At 43.9% G+C, this 23,632-nt stretch overlaps 2 protein-coding genes across 3 annotated transcripts in view; one reads left to right on the top strand and one right to left on the bottom strand.

The window, feature by feature from the left end:
- Positions 1-23,632, bottom strand: part of rpl34 (ribosomal protein L34) — a 211,322-nt gene that overhangs the window by 87,151 nt on the left and 100,539 nt on the right. The gene's annotated exons all lie outside the window — the stretch shown is intronic.
- On the top strand, positions 555-15,579 carry LOC140372143 (uncharacterized). The gene is made up of 6 exons (XM_072459424.1): positions 555-2,340; positions 2,434-2,600; positions 2,662-2,882; positions 2,950-3,079; positions 3,160-3,260; positions 15,447-15,579. The coding sequence occupies exons 1-6, from the start codon at positions 555-557 to the stop codon at positions 15,577-15,579; spliced, it is 2,538 nt and encodes an 845-aa protein (XP_072315525.1).

Below are 23,632 nucleotides of genomic sequence, written 5' to 3'. Positions count from 1 at the left end.
TGATTGCAACGTCTTCCGCCGGGGTCTGAGCGCCAAATAACTCGCGAATAAAGCTTGCTAAACAGTCCATTCTCGTGGTCTCTTTGTCTCTCCAGGGTGAAATCCTGTTAAAACATAAAGTAATGACTTTATAGTGTAATGTGTTGGTGATTTTACCGTGTACTGACCTGGGAGTCATAGGGCTGACCCCTGTTTAAACATTTACAGTTTGAAAAACCGTTATTCTTCTACGTTAAGTTAATTACGACATCTTAAGTCCAGCAGGTAAGGTCATTTATCAGTTATGAAAAGAGCAAGGGTAAAAACCTCACCCTGCTTTCAGCTTTAATAGCTTTGTTATAGTCTATATTTCTGAACACTGAATAAATCATGCAAAGAAATTATAGGCATATGTAAACACATTCATGTTTAGAAATTTCTTTTGAAAACTAAATCAATATGAAACGCCAAATTCTTCTGTAACTTGTATTTGCTGCCTTGCTGTTGTGTAATTTAATGAAGTTCTGTAACATAATTAGTGCGTTTGTATTTTACAGTTTTTGTGAATTGCCAAAATGGATTTTGCAACCCTGACATTTACAGATGAAACGCATCCTTTTATGGAGTGCATTCAACACAACAACCAAGAGAAGTTAAGGAAACTACTATGGTCCAATCACATCGATGATATTCACCCATTCAAAGAACTGAATGATTTAGTGACTCCACTAATGGCTGCTGTGGTATTTTGCAATGAAGATATTATGACTTTCCTATTGAAGAAGGGGGCAAATCCAGACATACTTAGCCCCAAAGGATTCACAGCTCTGCATTATGCATCAATAACCATGGCTCCGCCTGTTTTTGTGAGACATCTACTTAAGGCCAAAGCCGATCCAAATATATTTTCACCTGGACGTCTTACTGCTCTACAAATTGCTTCCTGTAATAACAGAAAAGAGGTTGTGAAAATGCTAATTTCAGCTGGAGCACTGATAACATCTGTACCTGCAGAGCAACCTAACACGCTCAATGTGAAAGTCTCTGAGATGATTGGGAAACTCGCCTCAGAAGGGAATGAGTTATGCTCCAAAGTCATGTGCTTTTTAGAACTGGAAATTGCTGTTCGAGACAAAACTCCTGAAAAGGTTTTTAACACTTTTCACAGAAATATGCTTAAGGAACATCCGCAGAACCACTTAAACATGATTGAACTTCTCCTGACACTGCCACCAACACTTCAAGAAACATACAGTCCACTATGTATTACATGGCTCAAAGAAACTGGCAATCTTAATTCCTACATTGAGAATGTTGAAAAACGCCTTCCAAATATTCACAGTGTAAATAGAATTCAGGCAATTGCTAGTTTACATGCAGTGTCTTGCACCTTGGAGGAAATACCTCTGGAACAGACGATGGCTATAATCCCTCGTTTACTAATTTGGTTAAAAGAAAAGGAGCTGTGCGATTCGGTGCTTAAAACCCTCTTTGTGATAACACAGAAAACGAGTAAAGCCCAGGAATGGCACACTGCATTCCTAGAAACATTATGCAAAAGTATTGCTCCATTTGTAAAAGACCAGCACTCCTCTGACATCAGAGTCCACGCATACGGAGTGATTGCAAACTTACTTCCACTTAAACATGCTGCTAAAATCTTCACCTCAGCGGGCATCTCCACTGTGCCTAAAGATGTGACTTCTGTAGAGATGAAAATGAATGACAAACTCAAAGAGGGTCTGAAGAGACTCGAAGGTCACTTTAACAGAAGTAATTCTGAATTTGAGGACACAACAATCAGCCAGAATGAGATTGTTCCTGTTGAGGAATCAACATCTAATGTCCAGCCATGTTTATCCAAAACTGAATCATTGCCAAGATGTAAATGGCTCTCGATCAGCAGAAGGTGGAGAGAAAAGCTGGAGAAACTGCAGAGCGCTGAACAAATCTCTCGAGTAGGAAGTATAGTGTATGTGAATGATCCAGAGTTCCTCATAGCTAAAGGCAGTGATGGGACTGAGGTCTTCCTGGGGCTGAGGGATGATGGCACTGAAGTGGCCATTAAGAAGATGATCAAATCTAACTATTGCGTGTTGAAGAACGAGGAGGGATTCCTCCGTCTTCCAGAGCTGGACCACCCCTCTATAGTACGATACATCGATAATGCAGAGGATGTGAACTTTGGATATTTGGCTGTTCAGCTTTGTGAATACACCCTGGAAGATTATCTCAGAAACAATGATGATCCTTTACTGAAAGAGTGTCTGGTACGACAGTTTCTTGACAGTCTGAAGGTCCTTCATAGTCAAAAGCCTCCAATTCTTCACGGGGATCCAAAGCCACAAAATGTTTTAATTGGTAAGACTTTAAATGTTACCACATTAACATATTTTATTATGTTTATGTTATCTTTGTATAATTGAACTTAATTTCAATGCTAATTCCCCATAGATGTAAATGGAAGAGTCATATTAGCAGATTTTGGCATCAGTAGACGGCTGCTCAAAGGACAGACCACTCTGAGAACAACCTGTGCTGGGACCAAATGCTGGATGGCCAAAGAGGCCCTGACAGAGGAGGAGAGTGGGACGCCATACAAGTCAAACACTGACATACAGGTTTGTTTGATGCTTCTCAAAGAAATCATAAATTCAATAACTGTGACTGTGTTATTTTCAGGTGGCTGGAATGTTGATTTATTACATTCTGTCTGGCGGCCATCATCCCTTTGGAAGCAGGTTCCTCTGTGAAGCAAACATTTTTTGGGGGAAGTACAGCCTGGAGCATGTAGAGGACGAGGTGGCGAAGGACCTGATTGAGTGGATGATCAACGAAGAACCAAGGAACAGACCCAACGTGGAGAAGTGTCTAAGCCATCCTTTCTTCTGGAACAATCACAAGTAAGAAAGAAGCTGTGTTATGATGGTTGTCTGTTCATTTACACAAACTAAACTTGATTATTTTTAGACGTCTTGAGTACTTGAAAAAAGTTGGAAACCGTGATGAGATTGCCAAATGTTGGAATGCGGAAAATGATTTTTTTTCTTCAGTGGAAGAATTTGTGATTGAGGGATCTTTGAAGGACTGGAAAACAAAAGTGAGAAAAATAAAACGGTAACAGCCAAAACTATAGGCTATTTTGGTCCCAAAGCTGATTTTATGTACTTTGTTTTTAAGTTCTCTGGGGAATTGGTCCAGACAATGGACAAAAGGGGCAAAACTTACCCTGGAAATGCATTGGGGCTATTGCGCTTCATAAGAAACCTTTATGAGCACTAGTAAGTTGGCCAGTATCTTTTTGTGCTTCTGAACAATTAAAGACTCACACAATGTTTTTATTCTTCTTTCCAGTCCAGAGGATGCAGCAAAAGTTGATGTATCAACTTTGTTCCCAAATCTTTTTGTTTCCATTTATACATTTGCCAAAAAACAGGGATGGAATTTGGAGACACCCTTGAAAGAGATGTTTCAAAGTGAGGAGATGACCAGAGGCTGTGTCACATGTCCTGATGCAGAGGAGAAACTCCCAGTCCAGGAATCCCAAAGCGATGACATGACTAAAGGCACATAAATATTATACTAGGTCTGTCTAATATAGTAGCCAGAGCAAGTTAATAACATTTTAATCAGGATTGAGATTCGGTCATTTCTAGTCATCAATGATGTGCTTGTGTCTTTTTATTGGAGAGGTCCACAACCAATCCTCTGTCAGTAAATGTGTTTGGATCAGAGTTCAGACTTTGTAAGAAGAAAATAGAGTTGTTTTAGGTTCAAATGGCTTGTTGATGTTCAAGAAATTAGTATTGAAAGCTTTTTTAAATGAGAATAAAAAAATGTGAACCATCAATATGTATTACAAATTGTGTGTGATAAAAAACAACAACAATGTCATCAGGTCTGTAATGGGGGCAAAATTAAATAGACCATAATGGGCATTAATTACTTTACAGCATATCTGAAGGCGAATGATGATTAAAAAAAAAAAACTGATCCAAATAACATGGGTAGCACCCAGTTGATGTGTATCTTTCTATTACAGTAGAGTTTTTAAAAGTATTAATTGATCAATGTAGGATACTAATGAAAATGCTTGAACACTTTGGATAAATGAAGAAACATCTGTTGCCCCTGCTTCAAAAGTCTAAAGATAAAGATGACTAAATTATATGAATGTCTACTAGGTAACGCTGATTTATAATACGTCACAAAGGCGCCGGTACAGCTGGCAGCCCGGTGTAAACGCTCCGCTCTTTTCTCACACTTTTTTCACACTTATTGTGCTTTATCTTCTGTATTTTGTAAAAAAAAAAATCTATTTTACTGTACGATAGGGACACGCGCTGGAATCGTTTTTAATTCAACTGTTTTTGACTTTGTTCGGCTGGAATACTGAGTGTTTTTCGTCATGTCGTCGTGATGTACGCTAGCTCCGAGCTAGCCCCCGGCCCCCCCACGCCCTCCGACCTCAGCTGACGTACGGTGTGCCGCGGTACATGTTTATATAAAAGAGGAACTTCATGAACGATCGGGACACGCACTGGAATCGCTTTAATTCAACTTGTTTTGACTTTGTTCGGCTGGATTGAGTGTTTTCGTCGTGTCGTTGCGATGTGCCTCGGCTCGGAGCCCCCCCGGCCGCCCTTCGGCCGGCGCCGTACTGCGTTTACACAAAGGAAGAACTCATGAAACTGCGGAGTGCCGTTGTCTTACCCGGAGATCGTCACGTTATCCCGGCGGACATCCTAAGGAAAACGGAGAAAACAGAGAAGCAGAAGGGCTGGATGTAAACTCCGAGAGAAGAGAGGAGGAAACAGAAAGCCGGTTCCCGCCGTAGTCATGGGTAACGTGAGGTCCCTTCAAAATAAAATGACGGAAATAGCGAGCCTCATGCGGTCCCAGAGGATTTAAAGGGACAGCAGCGTCTTGATTTTCACAGAGACCTGGTTAACAGCAGAAATGCCAGACTATTGTAGGTTTGGACAATTTTCATCTGCTGCGGGCGGACAGAACGAGAGAATGCGGGAAGAAAAGAGGTGGAGGTCTGGCGGTGTATGTGAACACGAGCTGGTCCAAACCCGAACACTGCACAGTGAGGGAGCAGCTATGTAACAAGGATATTGAACTATTGGCTATTGGCATGAGGCCATATTATCTGCCCCGGGAATATGTGATTTTGATCGCAGTCTATGTGGCCCCGTCTGCCAATACTGAATATGCTTGTGAAGCACTGCTCTCCTGCACTTGTGGGCTGCAAACACAGCACCCACAGGCTCTCTTCCTCGTCTCTGGTGACTTTAACCACGCTTCTCTCTCTTCTGTTCTACCAACATACACCCAGTATGTTACCTGCCCCACCAGAAACAATAGAACGTTGGACTTGTTTTTTGCCAACACCAAAGATGCTTATTCTTCTTCCCCCCTCCCTCCTCTGGGCAGCTCGGACCACAACCTTGTACATCTGAGGCCTGTGTATGAACCCATCGTGCGCAGGCAGCCTGTGGTGTCCCGTGAGGTGAGGATGTGGTCTGCTGAGAGCGAGGAGGCTCTGAGGGACTGCTTCAGCACCACTGTCTGGACTGAGCTTTATGGCCATGGGGAGGACATCAACACCATCACAGAGTGCATCACGGACTACATCAACTTCTGTTTTGAGAACATTGTTCCCCCCCGGACGGTGCGGTGTTTTCCAAACAACAAGCCATGGATCAACCGTGAACTGAAGGCTCTGCTGAAGGAGGAGAAGAGAGCCTTCAGGTCAGGGAACAAGGAGGAGCTGAGGACTGTGCAGAAAGAGCTGAGGGGGGAGATCAGGCAGGCTGAAGCTGGCTACAAGAGGAAGATGGAGGAGCAGCTGCAGCAGAAGAACATTCAGGGAGTGTGGAGAAGCCTGAAAACCATCTCGGGCTTCAAAATCCCCCCTGCCCAGACAGAGGGGGATCTACAGTGGGTGAATGATTTAAATGCTCACTTTTTGAGATATGATCGGTCACCAGCCCCTCCCCCTGCACAGCTGCATGCTCCCTCTTCCACAGCTGGACAATGCCCTGCATCCGTTCCTCTTCATTTCTCCGCCCCGGACCATCAGCTCCCCACTTCGCCTGGACTCACCCATCCCCCCAGCACACAGTCCCCCTGCCAACCACTGACTGTCACAGCAGCACAGGTGAGGAGTGAGCTGAAGAGGATTAAAGTGAGGAAGGCAGCAGGACCTGACGGCATCAGCCCCAGGCTCCTTAAGTCCTGTGCAGATGAACTGTGTGGAGTTATGGAGCATGTCTTCAACATGAGCCTGAAGCTGAGGGTGGTACCACAGGTCTGGAAGACCTCCTGTCTGGTACCTGTGCCCAAGACACCGCGCGCCAAAGACCTCAACAGCTTCAGGCCAGTGGCCCTCACGTCCCACCTGATGAAGACACTGGCGGCTGGTCCTGGACCACCTTCGCTCCACCGTGAGCTCAGCCATGGACCCGCTGCAGTTTGCATACCGGCCTAGCATCGGAGTGGAGGACGCCGTCATCTCCCTGCTGCACCGCGCTCTCTCTCTCACCTGGAAAAGCCTGGCAGCTCTGTGAGGATACTGTTCTTCGATCTTTCCAGCGCCTTCAACACCATCCAGCCGCTGCTCCTGAGGGACAAGCTGGAGACTGCTGGTGTGGAGTATGACCTGACAGAGTGGATCCTGGACTACCTCACGGACCGACCCCAGTTTGTGAGAGCACGGGACTGTGTGTCTGACACTCGGACCTGCAGTGTGGGGGCGCCCCAGGGCACTGTCCTTGCGCCCTTTCTCTTCACCCTTTACACTGCAGACTTCAGACACGACACGGACAGCTGTGTCCTGCAGAAGTTCTCTGATGACTGCCATCATCGGACTCATCACGGACAACAATGATGCGGAGTACAGGGGACTGGCGCAGGACTTTGTGGACTGGTGTCAGCGGAACCACCTCCTCATCAACGCGGGGAAGACCAAGGAGATGGTGGTGGATTTCCGCAGACGCCACCCCAATGCCCCCTTACCAGTGAACATCCAGGGAAGGGACATTGAGAGAGTGGACTCGTACAAGTACCTGGGTGTTCATCTGAACCACAAACTGGACTGGACTCATAACACAGACGCACTGTACAGGAAGAGCCAGAGTCGGCTCTACCTCCTGAGGAGACTCAGGTCTTTTGGAGTGACAGTGCCACTCCTGAAGACCTTCTATGACTCTGTGGTGGCATCAGCCCTCCTGCACGGTGTGGCCTGCTGGAACAGCAGCATCACAGAGAGGGAGCGAAGGAGGCTGGACAAAGTCATCAAGAAGTCCAGCTCCGTCCTGGGTTGCGCTCTGGACTCGGTGCAGGAGGTGGGGGACAGAAGGGTCCTGGCTAGATTCACATCTATGCTGGACCATGAGTGTCACCCCCTGCAGGACACTCCGTCCGCTCTGGAGAGCAGCTTCAGTGAGAGACTGATTCACCCTCGCTGTGTGAAGGAGAGGTTTTGCAGGTGTTTCCTTCCTGCTGCTGTCAGACTTTATAACAAACACTGTCAGTCCTGAACACTCGCAATACTGACCTAACCATGTGCAATTCCGTCATATGTGCAATTACTGTCGTGATTCATGTGCAATTACTGAGAAATTCATGTGCAATCCATGTGCCATCGTGACACATATTCATGTGCAATTACTGTCGCGATCACATGTAATGGTATTTATGTATTTATTTATTTTTATCTTTATTATTTTTCCCCTCCATCCCTTGTTGGGTAATGGGAGGTTTTGTCTATGGGAGTTTTTGTTTATAAGAGATCTTTTACTGAGAGTGTTTTTCAAACTTCCTATAAGTGATCTGTTCTTTTCTTCTGTATCTACCTCTGTATCTACCTGCGTTGCATCAATGAAATTTTCCCATGTGGGACAATAAAGGAATATCTTATAATGGAGTCCATGGGAATCCTTGCCTATCATTCAAAAGATCCATGGCGCTATCCATTTGACATTGTGTAACATTTCAGGATGTTGTTGATGAACTATTCTGGTCAGTAAGCTAATGGTTTCTGGGTTTACGTGATTGGGTCTGTCTCTGCTCTAAACTCCGCCCTAGAAATTGAAACGCAGCGGTCGAGCCCCAGACCCACACACAGTTTTGATAAGTAGTTTGCCAAAACGTGTTGGGAATGGCTGGTCAGGCAATTCATTCATAGTTTTGATGCCTTCAGTGTGAATCTACAATTTTCATAGTCATGAAAATAAAGAAAACTCTTTGAATGAGAAGGTGTGAACAAACCTTTGCTCTGTACTGTATATATATAATATATATGGCGTTTATATCCAAGTGTTACATTACCACCACCTAGTGTAGTTGTACATCTTAGACTTCAGACTGTGGTCGTCTCTATTCTTTAGACTCTATGCTTTAGACTTCTTCTATGGTGTTTTATGGCGGTTGGTATCCAAGTGTTACATTGTACATTACCGCCACCCACTAGTTCTACGTCTTGAGCCGTCAAATTCGCGCCCGACGCAGAAGTTGGACGCCTGTACGTTTGAAGACAGACGGCCCGGACGCGTGTCCGAAAAATACACTCACGAGCAGACGCGCGTCCGAGACGTCAGCGCACATGCGCAGTGGAGGAGTTGTGCTGTGTTGCTTTTCTCGTGGTGTTAGGGAGTTTAATGGCGGACCATGGTTGACAGAGTGGCTTTGGTTCATTAACTTTACAAAATCAAAAAACGGAGGCGAGTGCTCCGGGGCTTGTCTGGAACCCGCAGATACTTCAGAAGTGAGCAGAGTTTAGTCAATATCATTATTTGCTCCAAGAGCTGCGTCTTAAGGATTTTTTTGTATCGTTGCAGGGTTTGTTTTGGGTCTTCTTCTGGGTTGTGCGTAGCACGTCACTGGAGCCTCATCTCTGATTGGCTGCTGCGCCGCGTCTGATGCAGAAAAGTTTCTGCGTCGGACGCCTTGGACGCGCGTCCAGAGTGTCCGACGCCCCCGAAGTACCGCGCTCGATGCCAAAAACGCTGGAATCGCGCCACGGAAAACGCAGGACGCGTTTGACGCGCGTTTATATGGACTTTGAATGTTGTTGTTTTATGGCGGTTGGCATCCGAGTGTTGCATTACCGCCAGAGTTTATTCCTTAGACTGTTGTTGCTGTTGTTATTGTTTTATGGCAGTCGACATCCGAGTGTCGCATTACCGCCAGACTTTATTCCCTAGACTTCCAGTGCTTTGACAAAGCCCAAGAGGTCATGAGATGCCTTTGTTATTGTATCCTATGAGAAGTTCTTCCTCCCCTCAGACTTTGTCGTAGTCCTTAAAAATTCTTATTCCATTGCTTTGGAAGTACAAAGCCCATGAGGTCATGGGACGTCTTTGTTGTTTTACAAAGCCCATGAGGTCATGAGACGTCTTTGTTGTTTTATCCTTTAGAAGTCCTTTTTCCATCACTTTGGCGTTTCTAGGCCCATGAAGTCAAAGCGCGTTAGAATATCCTCTTGCTCCTCATCCTCGGCTCAGTCTCCAACACCCCCCAACTCTATAAACGTTTACCCAGCCCTGTGCTATATAAGTAAGCAACCACAGCCTGACACAAACCCTGTGACTGGATCGCCAGAACGTTCCGCAGATTGAACTCCCTCCCATTATTCCGAAACCACAAGGCCAACCCGGCCCTTTCTCTATCATAAGCCTCACAGCGAATCAGCACATGCTCGACAGTCTCTGGCACCCGACAGTGACCACACAGACCGGTCGGATGTTTGCCTATCCTACTCAGTGACCAATTGAGTCCAGTATGGCCAATCCTCATGCGGGCAAAGGCCCTTTCCTCCCACGCGTTCCTGCCCATAGACCTGCAAGGACCCACTCTACCCTGTACGTGATAGAGATGCCGTCCAGTAACACAGTGGCTCCAAAATTCCTGCCAAAGGCCTAAACTGGACAATTTGGACACCCCGGTCTGTAGGCCCCTTTAGACTTCAGACTGTAGTCTTCTCCTTTAGACTAGTGTATTCTCTGGACACACTCCCCCCCTTTCCTCCCCTGCCTCTTGTTGTTGTTGTTGTTGTTGTTTTATGGCCGTTGGCATCCGAGTGTTGCATTACCGCCAGACTTTATTCCTCAGACTTTTCGTAGTCCTCAGACTCTGTCGTAGTCCGTAAAAGTACTCCTTCCATTGCTTTGGTGTTACAAAGCCCATGAGGTCATGATATGTCTTTGTGACTAGAATAGTTGTTGTTTCAGAGACCAACCGGCTTTATTCCAGGGAGACTCTTCTTCATCTTCCTCTCCCTCTTTGACGTTCGGTGCTTTGGAAGTACAAAGCCCATGAGGTCATGGGACGTCCCCTCCTTTGGTGTTTTAAGACTTTATTCTTTTGACTTTATTCTTTAGAGTTCATTCTTTCCGCTTTGATCCCATGGGCTTTGAAAACAATGACACATAAACACAGTGGTACAAGTATATATGTCATATGAATGGGTTCCAAGTGTGGAGCTCATGGGCTTTGTACTTCCCAAAGCACCGACCGTCAAAGAGGGCGAGGAAGGTGAAGAAGAGTCTCCCTGGAATAAAGCCGGTTGGTCTCTGACACAACAACTATTCTAGTCACAAAAACACATCATGACCTCATGGGCTTTGTAACGCCAAAGCAATGGGAGGAGTACTTTTACGGACTACGACAGAGTCTGAGGACTACGAAACGTCTGAGGAATAAAGTCTGGCGGTAATGCAACACTCGGATGCCAACCGCCATAAAACAACAACAACAACAACAACAAGTGTGGAGCGTTCAAGTGTGGAACGTTCAAGTGTGGAGATTCCAGAATTACTGAGAATACCCTGGTTGTGGATACAGAGGATTTTGTATTCTTTATAGTGGATGTTATAAACTGTGCTACTCAAACTCAAAAGAGAACTGAAAGGATCAGGATCATTGCTAAAGCTGCCGGAAGATTCCTTGGAACAAAAGAGCTTGAATGGGCAGAAAGAGAAAACACACTAAAGGCGCTAAATGGGAGTCAGAGTAAAGGAAGTCTACTTTTGGAGAATCAGAGTAATCAAAGTAAAGAAATGGAGGCAGGGGCGTTGCTGGTCTCCTGTCCACAGGAGATGCATAACGACAACAACGGAAGTACACCCAGAAGTCACACTTACAGTGGGTGGATGCCGGCCGCTGTGGAGCGCTGGGATGGAGGAAGAAGAAGGAGTGGAAGAAGAAGAGGGGCGAGAGAAAGAGGAGAAGACAAAACACCAAAGAAGAAGAAGATGGGAAGGAGGAAGAAGAAGAGGATCTCATGTGCTTGGAATTTGTGGGCTTTGAACTCGTGGGCTTTGAATTGAAGAACGAAGTCTAAAGAATAAAGTCTAAAGAATAAAGTCTGGCGGTAACGTAACACTTGGATGCCAACCACTATAAAACACCAAACAAGGGGAAGAAGTGTCAGCACAGAGCAGAACTCTGTGTGTGGTGGTTGTGGACCCGCAATGGTAAAAGTGATCCATAGTGACGCAAGTTTTTCTTGAAAAGCCGTATTGACAGCAGTGAAGCGCCAATTCTGCGCTGTCTCCGAGGCTGTGGGAGGGCGTGGATACTTTTTCATCTCCCAAGGGGGTGCGCCAAAAAAAGTTTGAGAAGCTCTGGTTTTGTGTATTTTTTAGTTGCATATGTTTAGTGGGAGGAGCAAAAAGAAAGCTGACATGATCTAAATGAAGACTGGAACAAAGCTACCGTAAAGAGTAAACAGATCAAATTGAGCTTCTTCAAACTCATCTTTACAACAACTACACAACAGGTATGTTTAAACACATTCATAGTTCACCTAACACAGACCAAGCTCGATTCTTCTACACAAAATGTGTATGACCGGAATGAACGTTGCTGTCTTAATTAAAGTAGGTGAATCATAGCCAGAAATGTAAATATAATACCTCGCCCTGTTCCCAGTGTCGATGGCTATGTTAGATTTTGTACTTTAAAAGACAGAAACGATCAAATATATTATACAAGAAGAAGTGCAAGTTAAAGTTAAAGACAATTTAGAAATAATATGATGAAAAGGGAATTGAAAACATAAAACAGGTGCTGCCCGGTGGTCAAGTGGTTAAAGGCGGTATGGACGATTTTCTCGGCGATTTGAGAACGCAGGCGGAAGTGCGCATGCGCACTCCCCCGTGCGGACCGATACAACACACACGTGCGTTTGTTTATTAGCGCAAAGGAGCGCATCGCATTGCTCGTCTCCCGTAGATTTCTGTCCACTTCTGCGTCAGCTCGAACTGTCTTTCTTCATTTTGCCCCGTACACTGAGGGAACTATATTATGATAGATCCATGCGCTTAGGCACGCGGAAACGTGGGGACGAGCCTGACGCGGCTGCAGGTGAGCGGTAGGTGCGTTTTATGATTTATACGTGGCAGGACAAATGATTTATCCACGCCACGAGGAAATATGATACAAAATTTGCTGAAAAAAATCGTCCATACCACCTTTAAGGCAGCAGCACATATGCCAGGCTCCATGTGCAGCTCGCAGTGCCGAGAGTTGGAATCCCGGTTACCACAATTTGCTGCATTTCTTCCATTCTCTCTACCCAATTTCACACTGAAACAGTCCTTTCGTCTAAGGGCTAAATCCTTTAAAAAATTAAACAGATTGCTGTAACATAAGATTATTAGTGCGTTTGTGTTTTACAGTTTTTGTGAATGGCCAAAATGGATTTTGCAACCCTGAAATTTACAGTGGATGAAACACATCCTTTTATGGAGTGCATTCAACACAACAACCAAGAGGAGTTAAGGAAACTACTACGGTCCAATCACATCGATGATATTTACCCAATAAAAGAACAGAATGATTTAGTGACTCCACTAATGGCTGCTGTGGTATTTTGCAATGAAGATATTATGACTTTCCTATTGAAGAAGGGGGCAAATCCAGACATACTTAGCCCCAAAGGATTCACAGCTCTGCATTATGCATCAATAACCATGGCTCCGCCTGTTTTTGTGAGACATCTACTTAAGGCCAAAGCCAATCCAAATGTATTTTCACCTGGACGTCTTACTGCTCTACAAATTGCTTCCTGTAATAACAGAAAAGAGGTTGTGAAAATGCTAATTTCAGCTGGAGCACTGATAACATCTGTACCTGCAGAGCAACCTAACACGCTCAATGTGAAAGTCTCTGAGATGATTGGGAAACTCGCCTCAGAAGGGAATGAGTTATGCTCCAAAGTCATGTGCTTTTTAGAACTGGAAATTGCTGTTCAAGACAAAACTCCTGAAAAAGTTTTTAACACTTTTCACAGAAACATGCTTAAGGAACATCCGCAGAACCACTTAAACATGATTGAACTTCTCCTGACACTGCCACCAACACTTCAAGAAACATACAGTCCACTATGTATTACATGGCTCAAAGAAACTGGCAATCTTAATTCCTACATTGAGAATGTTGAAAAACGCTTTCCAAATATTCACAGTGTAAATAGAATTCAGGCAATTGCTAGTTTACATGCAGTGTCTTGCACCTTGGAGGAAATACCTCTGGAGCAGACGATGGCTATAATCCCTCGTTTACTAATTTGGTTAAAAGAAAAGGAGCTGTGCGATTCGGTGCTTAAAACCCTCTTTGTGATAACACAGAAAACGAGTAAAGCCCAGGAATGGCACACAGCATTCCTAGAAACATTATGCAAAAGTATTGCTCCATTTTTAAAAGACCAGCACTGTTCTGACATCAGAGTCCACGCATACGGAGTGATTGCAAACTTACTTCCACTTAAACATGCTGCTAAAATCTTCACCTCAGCGGGCATCTCCACTGTGCCTAAATATGTGACTTCTGTAGAGATGAAAATGAATGACAAACTCAAAGAGGGTCTGAAGAGACTCGAAGGTCACTTTAACAGAAGTAATTCTGAATTTGAGGACACAACAATCAGCCAGAATGAGATTGTTCCTGTTGAGGAATCAACATCTAATTTCCAGCCATTTTTATCCAAAACTGAATCATTGCCAAGATGTAAATGGCTCTCGATCAGCAGAAGGTGGAGAGAAAAGCTGGAGAAACTGCAGAGCGCTGAACAAATCTCTCGAGTAGGAAGTATAGTGTATGTGAATGATCCAGAGTTCCTCATAGCTAAAGGCAGTGATGGGACTGAGGTCTTCCTGGGGCTGAGGGATGATGGCACTGAAGTGGCCATTAAGAAGATGATCAAATCTAACCATTGCGTGTTGAAGAACGAGGAGGGATTCCTCCGTCTTCCAGAGCTGGACCACCCCTCTATAGTACGATACATCGATAATGCAGAGGATGTGAACTTTGGATATTTGGCTCTTCAGCTTTGTGAATACACCCTGGAGGAACATCTCAGAAACAATGATGATCCTTTACTGAAAGAGAGTCTGGTACGACAGTTTCTTGACAGTCTGAAGGTCCTTCATAGTCAAAAGCCTCCAATTCTTCACCGGGATCTAAAGCCACAAAATGTTTTAATTGGTAAGACTTTAAATGCTACTACATTAACATATTTTATTATGTTATCTTTCACTGCCAACATTCCCCATAGATGTAAATGGAAGAGCCAGATTAGCAGATTTTGGCATCAGTAGACGGCTGCTCAAAGGACAGACCACTCTGAGAACAACCTGTGCTGGGACCAAATGCTGGATGGCCAAAGAGGCCCTGACAGAGGAGGAGAGTGGGACGCCATACAAGTCAAACACTGACATACAGGTTTGTTTGATGTTTCTCAAAGAAATCATAAATTCAATAACTGTGACTGTGTTATTTTCAGGTGGCTGGAATGTTGATATATTACATTCTGTCTGGCGGCCATCATCCCTTTGGAAGCAGGTTCCTCTGTGAAGCAAACATTTTTTGGGGGAAGTACAGCCTGGAGCATGTAGAGGACGAGGTGGCGAAGGACCTGATTGAGTGGATGATCAACGAAGAACCAAGGAACAGACCCAACGTGGAGAAGTGTCTAAGCCATCCTTTCTTCTGGAACAATCACAAGTAAGAAAGAAGCTGTGTTATGATGGTTGTCTGTTCATTTACACAAACTAAACTTGATTATTTTTAGACGTCTTGAGTACTTGAAAAAAGTTGGAAACCATGATGAGATTGCCAAATGTCGGAATGCGGAAAATGAATTTATTTCTTCAGTGGAAGAATTTGTGGCCAAGGGATCCTTGAAGAACTGGAAAACAAAAGTGAGAAAAATAAAACGATAACAGCCAAAACTATAGGCTATTTTGGTCCCAAAGCTGATTTTATGTACTTTTGTTTTTAAGTTCTCTGGGGAATTGGTCCAGACAATGGACAAATGGAGCAAAAGTTACCCTGGAAATGCATTGGGGCTATTGCGCTTCATAAGAAACCTTTATGAGCACTAGTAAGTTGGCCAGTATCCTTTTGTGCTTCTGAACAATTAAAGACTCACACAATGTTTTTATTCTTCTTTCCAGTCCAAAGGACGCAGCAAAAGTTGATGTCTCGACCTTGTTTCCAAATCTTTTTGGTTCCATTTATAAATTTGCCAAAAAACAGGGATGGAATTTGGAGACACCCCTGATAGAGATGTTTCAAAATGAGAGATGACCACACGCCATCGCAGTCCAAGTCCAGGAATCCCAAAGCAATGACATGAAATATTATAGTGGCCTGTCTAATAAAATAGTAGCCAGAGCAAGTTAATAACATTTTAATCAATATTAAGATTGAGTCCTTTCTAGTCATCAGTGATGTGCTTGAGTCTTTTTATTGGAGAGGTCCACAACCAATCTTCTGTCAGTCTGAGTTCAGACTTTGTAGGTAGAAAATTTAGTTGTTTTAGGTTTAAATGGCTTGTTGATGTTCAGGAAATTAGTAATGAAAGCCTTTTTTAATGAGAATTTAAAAATGCGTTTGATCAATATGTTGTGAAAATGGTGTGTGATTAAAAAAAAAAAAATGTCATCAGAAGATTCAAAGTTCTGTAATGGGGGCAAAAGTAAATTGACCATAATGGGCATTAATTACTTGACAACAGATCTGAAGGCGAATGATGATTAAAAAAAACATGATGTCAATTCAAAACTAAATTTAAGTAGAAAAGCTTCAGAGGTAGGTCAGTCATCTGGACAATGTTTTTATTTTTTTTTATAATTTTGTGCCAAAGGCTTCATTTGACAGAACGTGTGAAAAGTGGAGAGAGCGTGTATGGAGCTCATTCACAGACATCACAAAACCACGTGATTGCATACTGTGCCGCCATATTGTCCGTCCCTTGTTGCGTTCTTATGCAAGTGTGGAAAGTGATCTCAAATGTAAATTATGGAGGCCCCAGTGCTTTCAGATTCCACAAACTCCTTGGATGAGCTACACAAAGGTCGATATTTAGAAAAGCTGCGATCAATCAAGATCCATTTGATGCCTAAATCACCGACTCTTCCGGATATCTCGTACCCAGGACATTTACTATTCAAGCCCACTGGTCCAATGGTTCACAAGTCCGAATTTTGAACAAAGAGCCTATGCGCCTAAATAAAACTGATGTTAATTCTACAGTGTGCGCGGAACACGATAGACTTGATATATCCGGAGTTCCAGCGCAGGCAGCAGTCGTGAGCCTGCATGCCCGGGGTTCACTCACCTGCACGGGGCTGAACAGCTGTCAGCTCCCGCCGCCGCGCGAGTGAGTGACAATTTCAATTCAACTACAAATAGTAACAACATATATAAAATGACGACTACATAGTCTGTGGTCATTTGGTTCCCAGTTTGCACGTTTTATCGCAGCTGTCCATCGTGCTCTTATTTTCGGGTTTCTCGGTATCCGATAGAACTTCTCTCCGTTTATCTTCCCGGTTGCTGCACTGCCACACATACCTTCACCATTTTGATTATAGTAAAGCGTCCAATATCATTAATGAGGTTTTGGGCCTCTTCGAACTGTGTTTGTTGTAAATCGATTTGGCTTATAGTGGTAAACACGAACAGCTGACGGACAATATGGCGAAACAAGCCTGGGGGCGGTCGTGTGACGTCACGTGAATGAGCTCTATAGACAGTCGGCAAATGTCGAGAGCTGGCATCAGCCACGCGCTCTTAACTCTCTTAATTCCTACACAACCAGTGAAGCACTGGACAATAATTTTGACAGGACTGATCCAACAAGTTTTTATTTTTTAAGAAGCAATTTTTACCATTTCTAGGACTGACAAAAGATGTTACAAAAGAAGGAACAATAGTTATCAAGCCTCAAATGATTCTTAAAAGAACAATTTGTAGCATAGTATGTAAGAGTATCTGCCTATCAAATACAACTACAAAATAATATGATTTTGCCTTTACCAAACATCAGTGGAGGGTCGTGGGTCTGGGGCTTGGGCCTTAAGTAAGCTCATACACAGTCCCACCCGAATGAATCCACCTCTAATTACCATCAATATGATGCCATGGCTCTAGACATTATACATTTAGACAGAAACGCAGTTTGAATAGGCATTGCGTCACCTTGTCCGCGCCGATGTCCGTGCGTTCTCCGCGCGTTGTCTGTGCCGTTGTCTCTTCATTCTCCGCGCGTTGTCCGTGCCGTTGTCCATGTGATCTCCGTTCGTTCTCCGCGCATTGTCCATGCCGTGGTCCGCTCGTTTTCCGTGCCGATGTACGCGCGTTGTCCACAGCAACGTTCGCGCCGATGTCCAAACTTTGAAAATGGGGAACGAATCCGCCTGTAACAGGCTTTGCAGCGTCGGAGTCGGACGACCTCTCCTTACAATGCCTAACTTTTCTTGAAAAGTTTGTCTTGAGAAAGGCATTATCATTATATCCTCGACCAAATCAATATATTTTCCTCCTTCCACATGGGTGTGGGTTGAAAAAACAGCTTAGTAGTACACGGATTAATTTGCCAGTTTCCTCGTTCTGAGTTTCTGAGGTTCCGCATAGCCCCGCCCATAGGACCTGCTTCTCAATATTGGTGAGCCAATCAAAAGACATGCACGTGCTACACCTGCTAGATGGCTCCTGTGTAACAGCCAGCAGACGTACCATAGCCAACTCTAAAGCTGATAGGTTGACACATCCTTTTCATTTCCATTCACTTTAAGCTACAAGCGCCCTCACTGTTAAGTCGGTGGCTGCACGAATCCGAATGTTCACTGGTCCGAAGGTTTACTAGTCAGAAAATTCAGAAATGTTAAGGTTCACTAGTCTGAAGGTTCACGGGTCCGAAATTTCCCAGAAATTTTAAGGTTCACAAGTCCGAAGGTTCGCTAGTCCGAGGTTCGCTAGTCCGAAAGTGTGTGTCCGCGCAGCGGGCTCTCCTCGCCTCCCTTTGCCCGACATACTGGCTTTTTAGACTTTTCTAGTGTTAATGCACTTTTTATGATTAAACTCACGTATTTTCCATAACCAACTTGTTTCTGTGCATAGCCTGAGCTCCTTATCATATCATTTATGAATTAATTAACTCCGGGATTAAACTGTTTTCCAGTCGGCATTCTTCAAAAGCTGATTTTTTGTTTTTACTACCAATCCTACGGTGATCGGATCATGCGTATTTCTATACTTATGATCAGATGAAGGCATAAAGCGGAGGATTCTGATCACACATAATTATGATCAAATGAAGGCATAAAGCGGAGGATTTGAGATGTTCCCTTGTTATTATTATATACACAGTACAACTTGCAGTGCCATCTGTGAGCAGCTGGTACACAAAACGTTGTGACGACCCCCAGTGCGTGTCTTCGTGCTTCGTGCGCATTTTACAGACTGACTACATCCCGATGCCGTCTGCACCTTCACTTTAGCCCTATGAGGAACTTTCAGACTAGCGAACCTTCACTAGTGAACCATCGGAAATGTGAACCTTCGGACTAGCGAACCTTCGGACTAGCGAACCTTCGGACTAGCGAACCTTCGGACTAGCGAACCTTCGGACTAGCGAACCTTTAAAACCTTCAGACTAGCGAACCTTCAGACAAGTGAACCTTCGGATTAGTGAACCTTCGGACTAGTGAACCTTTAAAACCTTTTGACTTGTGAACCTTCGGACTAGCGAGCCTTCGGACTCCTGGGGGGTAACCGTTAAGTCTGAAGGCCTATGGGCAGATTTTAGATCCCTGGCACACAGATCTAACAAAGACCAGGGGCCTCATTTATAAAGCTTGCTTACGCACAAAACAGGGCTTGAAAGTGGCGTATGCCGCTTCCCACGCAAAGGTTTTGATTCATAAAAATAAACTTGGCGGGAGAATGTGCGCTCCGGTACATCAACTTTGATCCTTGCGCACAAACATTTTGGAGAAGGGGGAAAATGGCGGCGCAGACGGTGAAGTGGTAAATTGAAGCCAGATTCATCTCATACATTTAATGTAATCACATATCAGACCTGCGTAATCATAAACACCCAAGTCTGCAGTGTTATAGATGTGTTCCTTTAGTGAGCCATAGGCCTACTACTGTATGCACAATGTCCATATATCATACTTCCATCTCCAAATGACAGAGAGCAGTGGATAGCATTGATTGATTAGTATTAATTGTGAGAAGGGGTTTAACAATCATTCTAATTGCTGAGTAAGCATATAAATACATAATAAAGCTGCACAATGGCTGCGCTGGCACTGCTGGAAGATCACGCAAATGGTAGGATCAGGATGGAGAAAGTCTTTAGGGACCACGAAGATTTCCTGGCTCATGATGATGATTTAGATTCCCTAGAGCAGTGCTCTTGGATCTATGTGCTGAACTGGGCCCAGTGTTAGACAGAGCCACCCGCCATCCCGGTGCATACACAGGTGCTGACCTCTCTGAGGTTTCTGGCAACTGGCTCTCTCCAGAGGGAATTAGCGGACAGGTATGTGTTTGATAATGTTACATTTAATGTCTAAAGCCCCTTTTGGGTATGATATAATACAGTTAAATTCTGTCCTTAGGTCTGGGATACCGCAGCCATCCCTCAGCACAATAATGCCAGCCTGGCATACATGGCATTATAAATATGACCAGTCGATATATCAGGTTTCCTTACACTGTGGGTGAACAGGCCAACATTAAAATCCAATTTGCAGCAATGTAATGTCCGGTTTCCCAAATGTAATCGGCACAATTGACTGCACTCACGTTGCTATAAGGGCTCCGAGTGAAAATTAATTTGTCTATCTGAACCGAAAAAATGTGCATACAATCAATGTACAAGTTATTTGTACTTCAAACATGGTTTTGACAAATTTAGTCGCACAGTGGCCTGGGCCAACACGACTCATTCATCCTGACGCACAGCAGTGTAGGGAACAGACTGCAGGCAGGCGCTGCGCGCGTGTTATGTACTTCTGGGTAAGTACATAAACACCATTGTAGAAATTCTAACCATTAAAGCCTGATTTATAATTACTCTTCTGTTATACCTTCCAGGTGACAGTGGCTACCCCCTAAGGCGCTGGCTCCTCACACCTTTCAACCCACAGAGCACACAGTAGGTGCGCTTTAATGTGGCCCACTCTCGTGCGCGCTCCATTGTGGAGCGAGCCACAATCGGCCTCCACAAAAATCGGTGGAGATGTTTAGACCCCTCGGGGAGCAGACTGCTCTATCACCCGACAAAGGTGTGTATGATTATTAGGGCTTGTGGAGTTCTGCACAATGTGGCACTGAGGGACGCCATTCCTCTCCCATCTGGCCCCCCTCCCCAACACCATGAGGACCCGGACCCACAACCACCTCCCCGACATGAGGAGTTTCAACAGAGAGCAAGGCTCCATGAGGGTGTCATGCGGCGTTCGCAATAAGACAGCAAGTGTCTTTAATGGAGCTGGCAATGTCAGACATGACTTCACACATGTTATTCATCACAGCACATATTTGTTGGAGTTCGTCTCAAATTTTATTTACTGCAATGATGGTGTCCATTTGTGTTTGCAGGACAGTGTCGGTCAGGCCGCACTGGTGCTGGGGACAGCCAGGCCTTCTGCCACGGTGCAAGGACACGCAGAGCCCGGAACCCCCTCGTCACCCACCGCTGTCAACTCTAGAGTAACTAAGGACACAACACATAAGTCCACTGCTTTTTCACAAGTCTCCTGTTAAAATATTTAATTTATACATTTAATAAACAGATTAAACTGTACTTTAACGGTCTCCTCTGTGGTCTCTGCCAAATCTGTCTCCTTCCTTCTCCGACACTATGCCACACACGCTGGCCGTCCCAAGGATGGAGGCGATTTTGGTGTCCAGCGGTGTGGGCTCAGGTGTCCCCTTGCCCCCACTCTCCTTTTGGCCTCCACCTTCAGATCCGACCACTTGTCTTTCAATTCTTTTTTAGAAATAAAACGTGTTTTCCCCTTCAGTGTAGAAAACAGTTAATCCAAGCTACATTTCTTTCAGTTCTAGATTATGGTGATATTAATATATGCATTCTACAGCAACAGTGTTAAATCCTGTGAACTTGGTTTATCACTCAGCTCTCAGGTTCATTACAGGAGAAGGACACAGAACTCACCACTGTCAATTATATTCTACAGTAGAATGGCAATCATTGGATGCAAGACGAGAACAGCACTGCCTTTTGTTTGTGTATAAGGCTCTACTTGGCATTTTGCCTGATTATTTAACCAGTTTATTGCACATTAGTTCAAGTATTCACTGTTTGAGGTCTCAGGACATTTTTATCTTTCAATTCAATTGTGTTAACACAGAGACAGGAAAAAAGGCTTTCATCAACTTTGCTCCCTCCTTGTGGAACAAAACACAGAGACTTTTTAAATAAAATAATTTTATGCCTTTTAATGAGTTTGAAGCACTGGTCAAGCACTACCCTCAGTGCCATCTCAGATTGTATGTTTAAATGTGTTTTAATGTATTGATTAATTTTATTTGTGTTTTAGTATCCTATGTTTATTGTTTATTTTGTGTTGTGTTTTAACAGGGACCCATGAAAAAGAGAACTTTTCTCATTGGGTTTTCCCTATATAAATAAATTTATTAAATTCACTTGCACTATTTACAGCGGCGACGACATGCTGCCACTCACTCGTTTTTCTTTTATTGGTGATGCCACTACTGTGACCACCAAATAAAATATTTTTTCTGGCTTCCACCTCACCCACAAGCACATATATTTCGGTCTCTGTGAAATTTCTCTTTCTTGTCTTCTCTGCCATGATTGAGCGTAAAATGCCATTGATCAGCATGCTTATTTAAATGCAAAAAACATTCATGAGGTACTTTGCATTGTCCATTCATGGAAAAATGTGGGTGTGTACAGGGCGGGGTTTGAGATGAATCCACCTGCGCAATCTTCCAGGTGGACTGTGATTTATAAAGGGAAAAGTGCTTGCAAGTGTGCGTGCACACGGTTTTATAAATCAGATTATTTTTCGGCACACGCCATTTTTAGCTTTTGGGCGCAAGTCAACTTTTAGTATGAATCCTAAGCACGCTTTTATAAATGAGGCCCCAGCCCTTCAAATCTCAACCAGGGGCTGGAAGCAGTGCAACCAAGAGGAAAGCCATGAAATAAAGAGTATAACTCTTACTCTGGGGAATAATTTAATAAACATTTGTGGGAATATATATATATATATTTGAATTATATTCTGATTATGTTTAGGCTAACAGAGAAGGCCTTGCTGGCCCTGACGGCCCACCACTGCCAAACATAATTGCTGACTATCATAATCTATTAAATAAAGTAGGCCTACAAGGAGGGTCTGAAATAACTTCATGTACATGTTTTATTTCGGTTTTTTTTTTGACCAATCACAATTTATCACCAGAAATATCATTGTTCCATTTCGCTTTTGCTTCCATTAATACATTTTTTTTTACACATTTTTGATAGCTACTTAATAGGCCTAAAAAGAATGCAGGGACAGGCCATCTGTGTTTTAAATAACTGCCATGGCACTATGTGAAAAGCTATTTGGTATTGTAAATGTGGTTCCTAAAAAAAAAATGGGAGTTTTGTTTTTTATTTCCACCGGAAGCGCAGTGCTCTTAAAGACACCACTCCTGCTTGTGTCTGACACAGGAAACTCTCTCTGTTGATTGTATAGTCATAGTGTGTATATCATGTTTTATTTTGAAATGTGTAAGACAGTGCGATGTTGCCGGAAAGTTAAATTAGGAGAAAGAATTCACCATCAGAAAAAATATAGATTGTTTTAGCTTTGCGTTAACAAAGAATTGAGACAAATAGTTTGTCTTGCCAATTGAGAAATAACCCTGCCTATGTCCTTTGGTGATAAACAGCACGTTGCCTCATCTTCGTTCAGACCAGCAGAAACAAACTCGCCTTTCTGAATAATAGATCCATGTTCTGAGCCCTGTTCGCTCTCGTGTCGTGTCCAGCTCTCTACAAGAAATGACCAAAGTAGGGGTGATTAGAGTGCGTTTAGTGCCTCGTTCAATCCCTTGCAGTGGCTTTCACCTTGGTAATACCACTCTGAATTAGCATACAGTTGATTTCCGTACAACTCTGCTACGCTCCGGTTTTCTGGATCAAACCCTCGTCACTTCGCGAGGGCGACAACACGAGAGCGAACAGGTTCTAAGGAAGGCGGGTTTGTCTCGGCTGGTGTGAGTGCGGTGCAGGCATTACCTGACCAGCCAGTCCCTCCCACATTCTGCACTGTTTTGTAAAGCAGTCTGTCAAAATGTGTTGGGA

Source organism: Eucyclogobius newberryi, unplaced genomic scaffold (genome assembly GCF_026437365.1).
Source record: "Eucyclogobius newberryi isolate DKJ021-1_F unplaced genomic scaffold, fEucNew1.0.hap1 SCAF_22, whole genome shotgun sequence".
NCBI classification, from domain to species: Eukaryota; Metazoa; Chordata; class Actinopteri; order Gobiiformes; family Gobiidae; genus Eucyclogobius; species Eucyclogobius newberryi.
The sequence above is the reverse complement of the archived record's forward strand: the minus strand, read 5'-3'. Positions and strand labels throughout refer to the sequence as shown.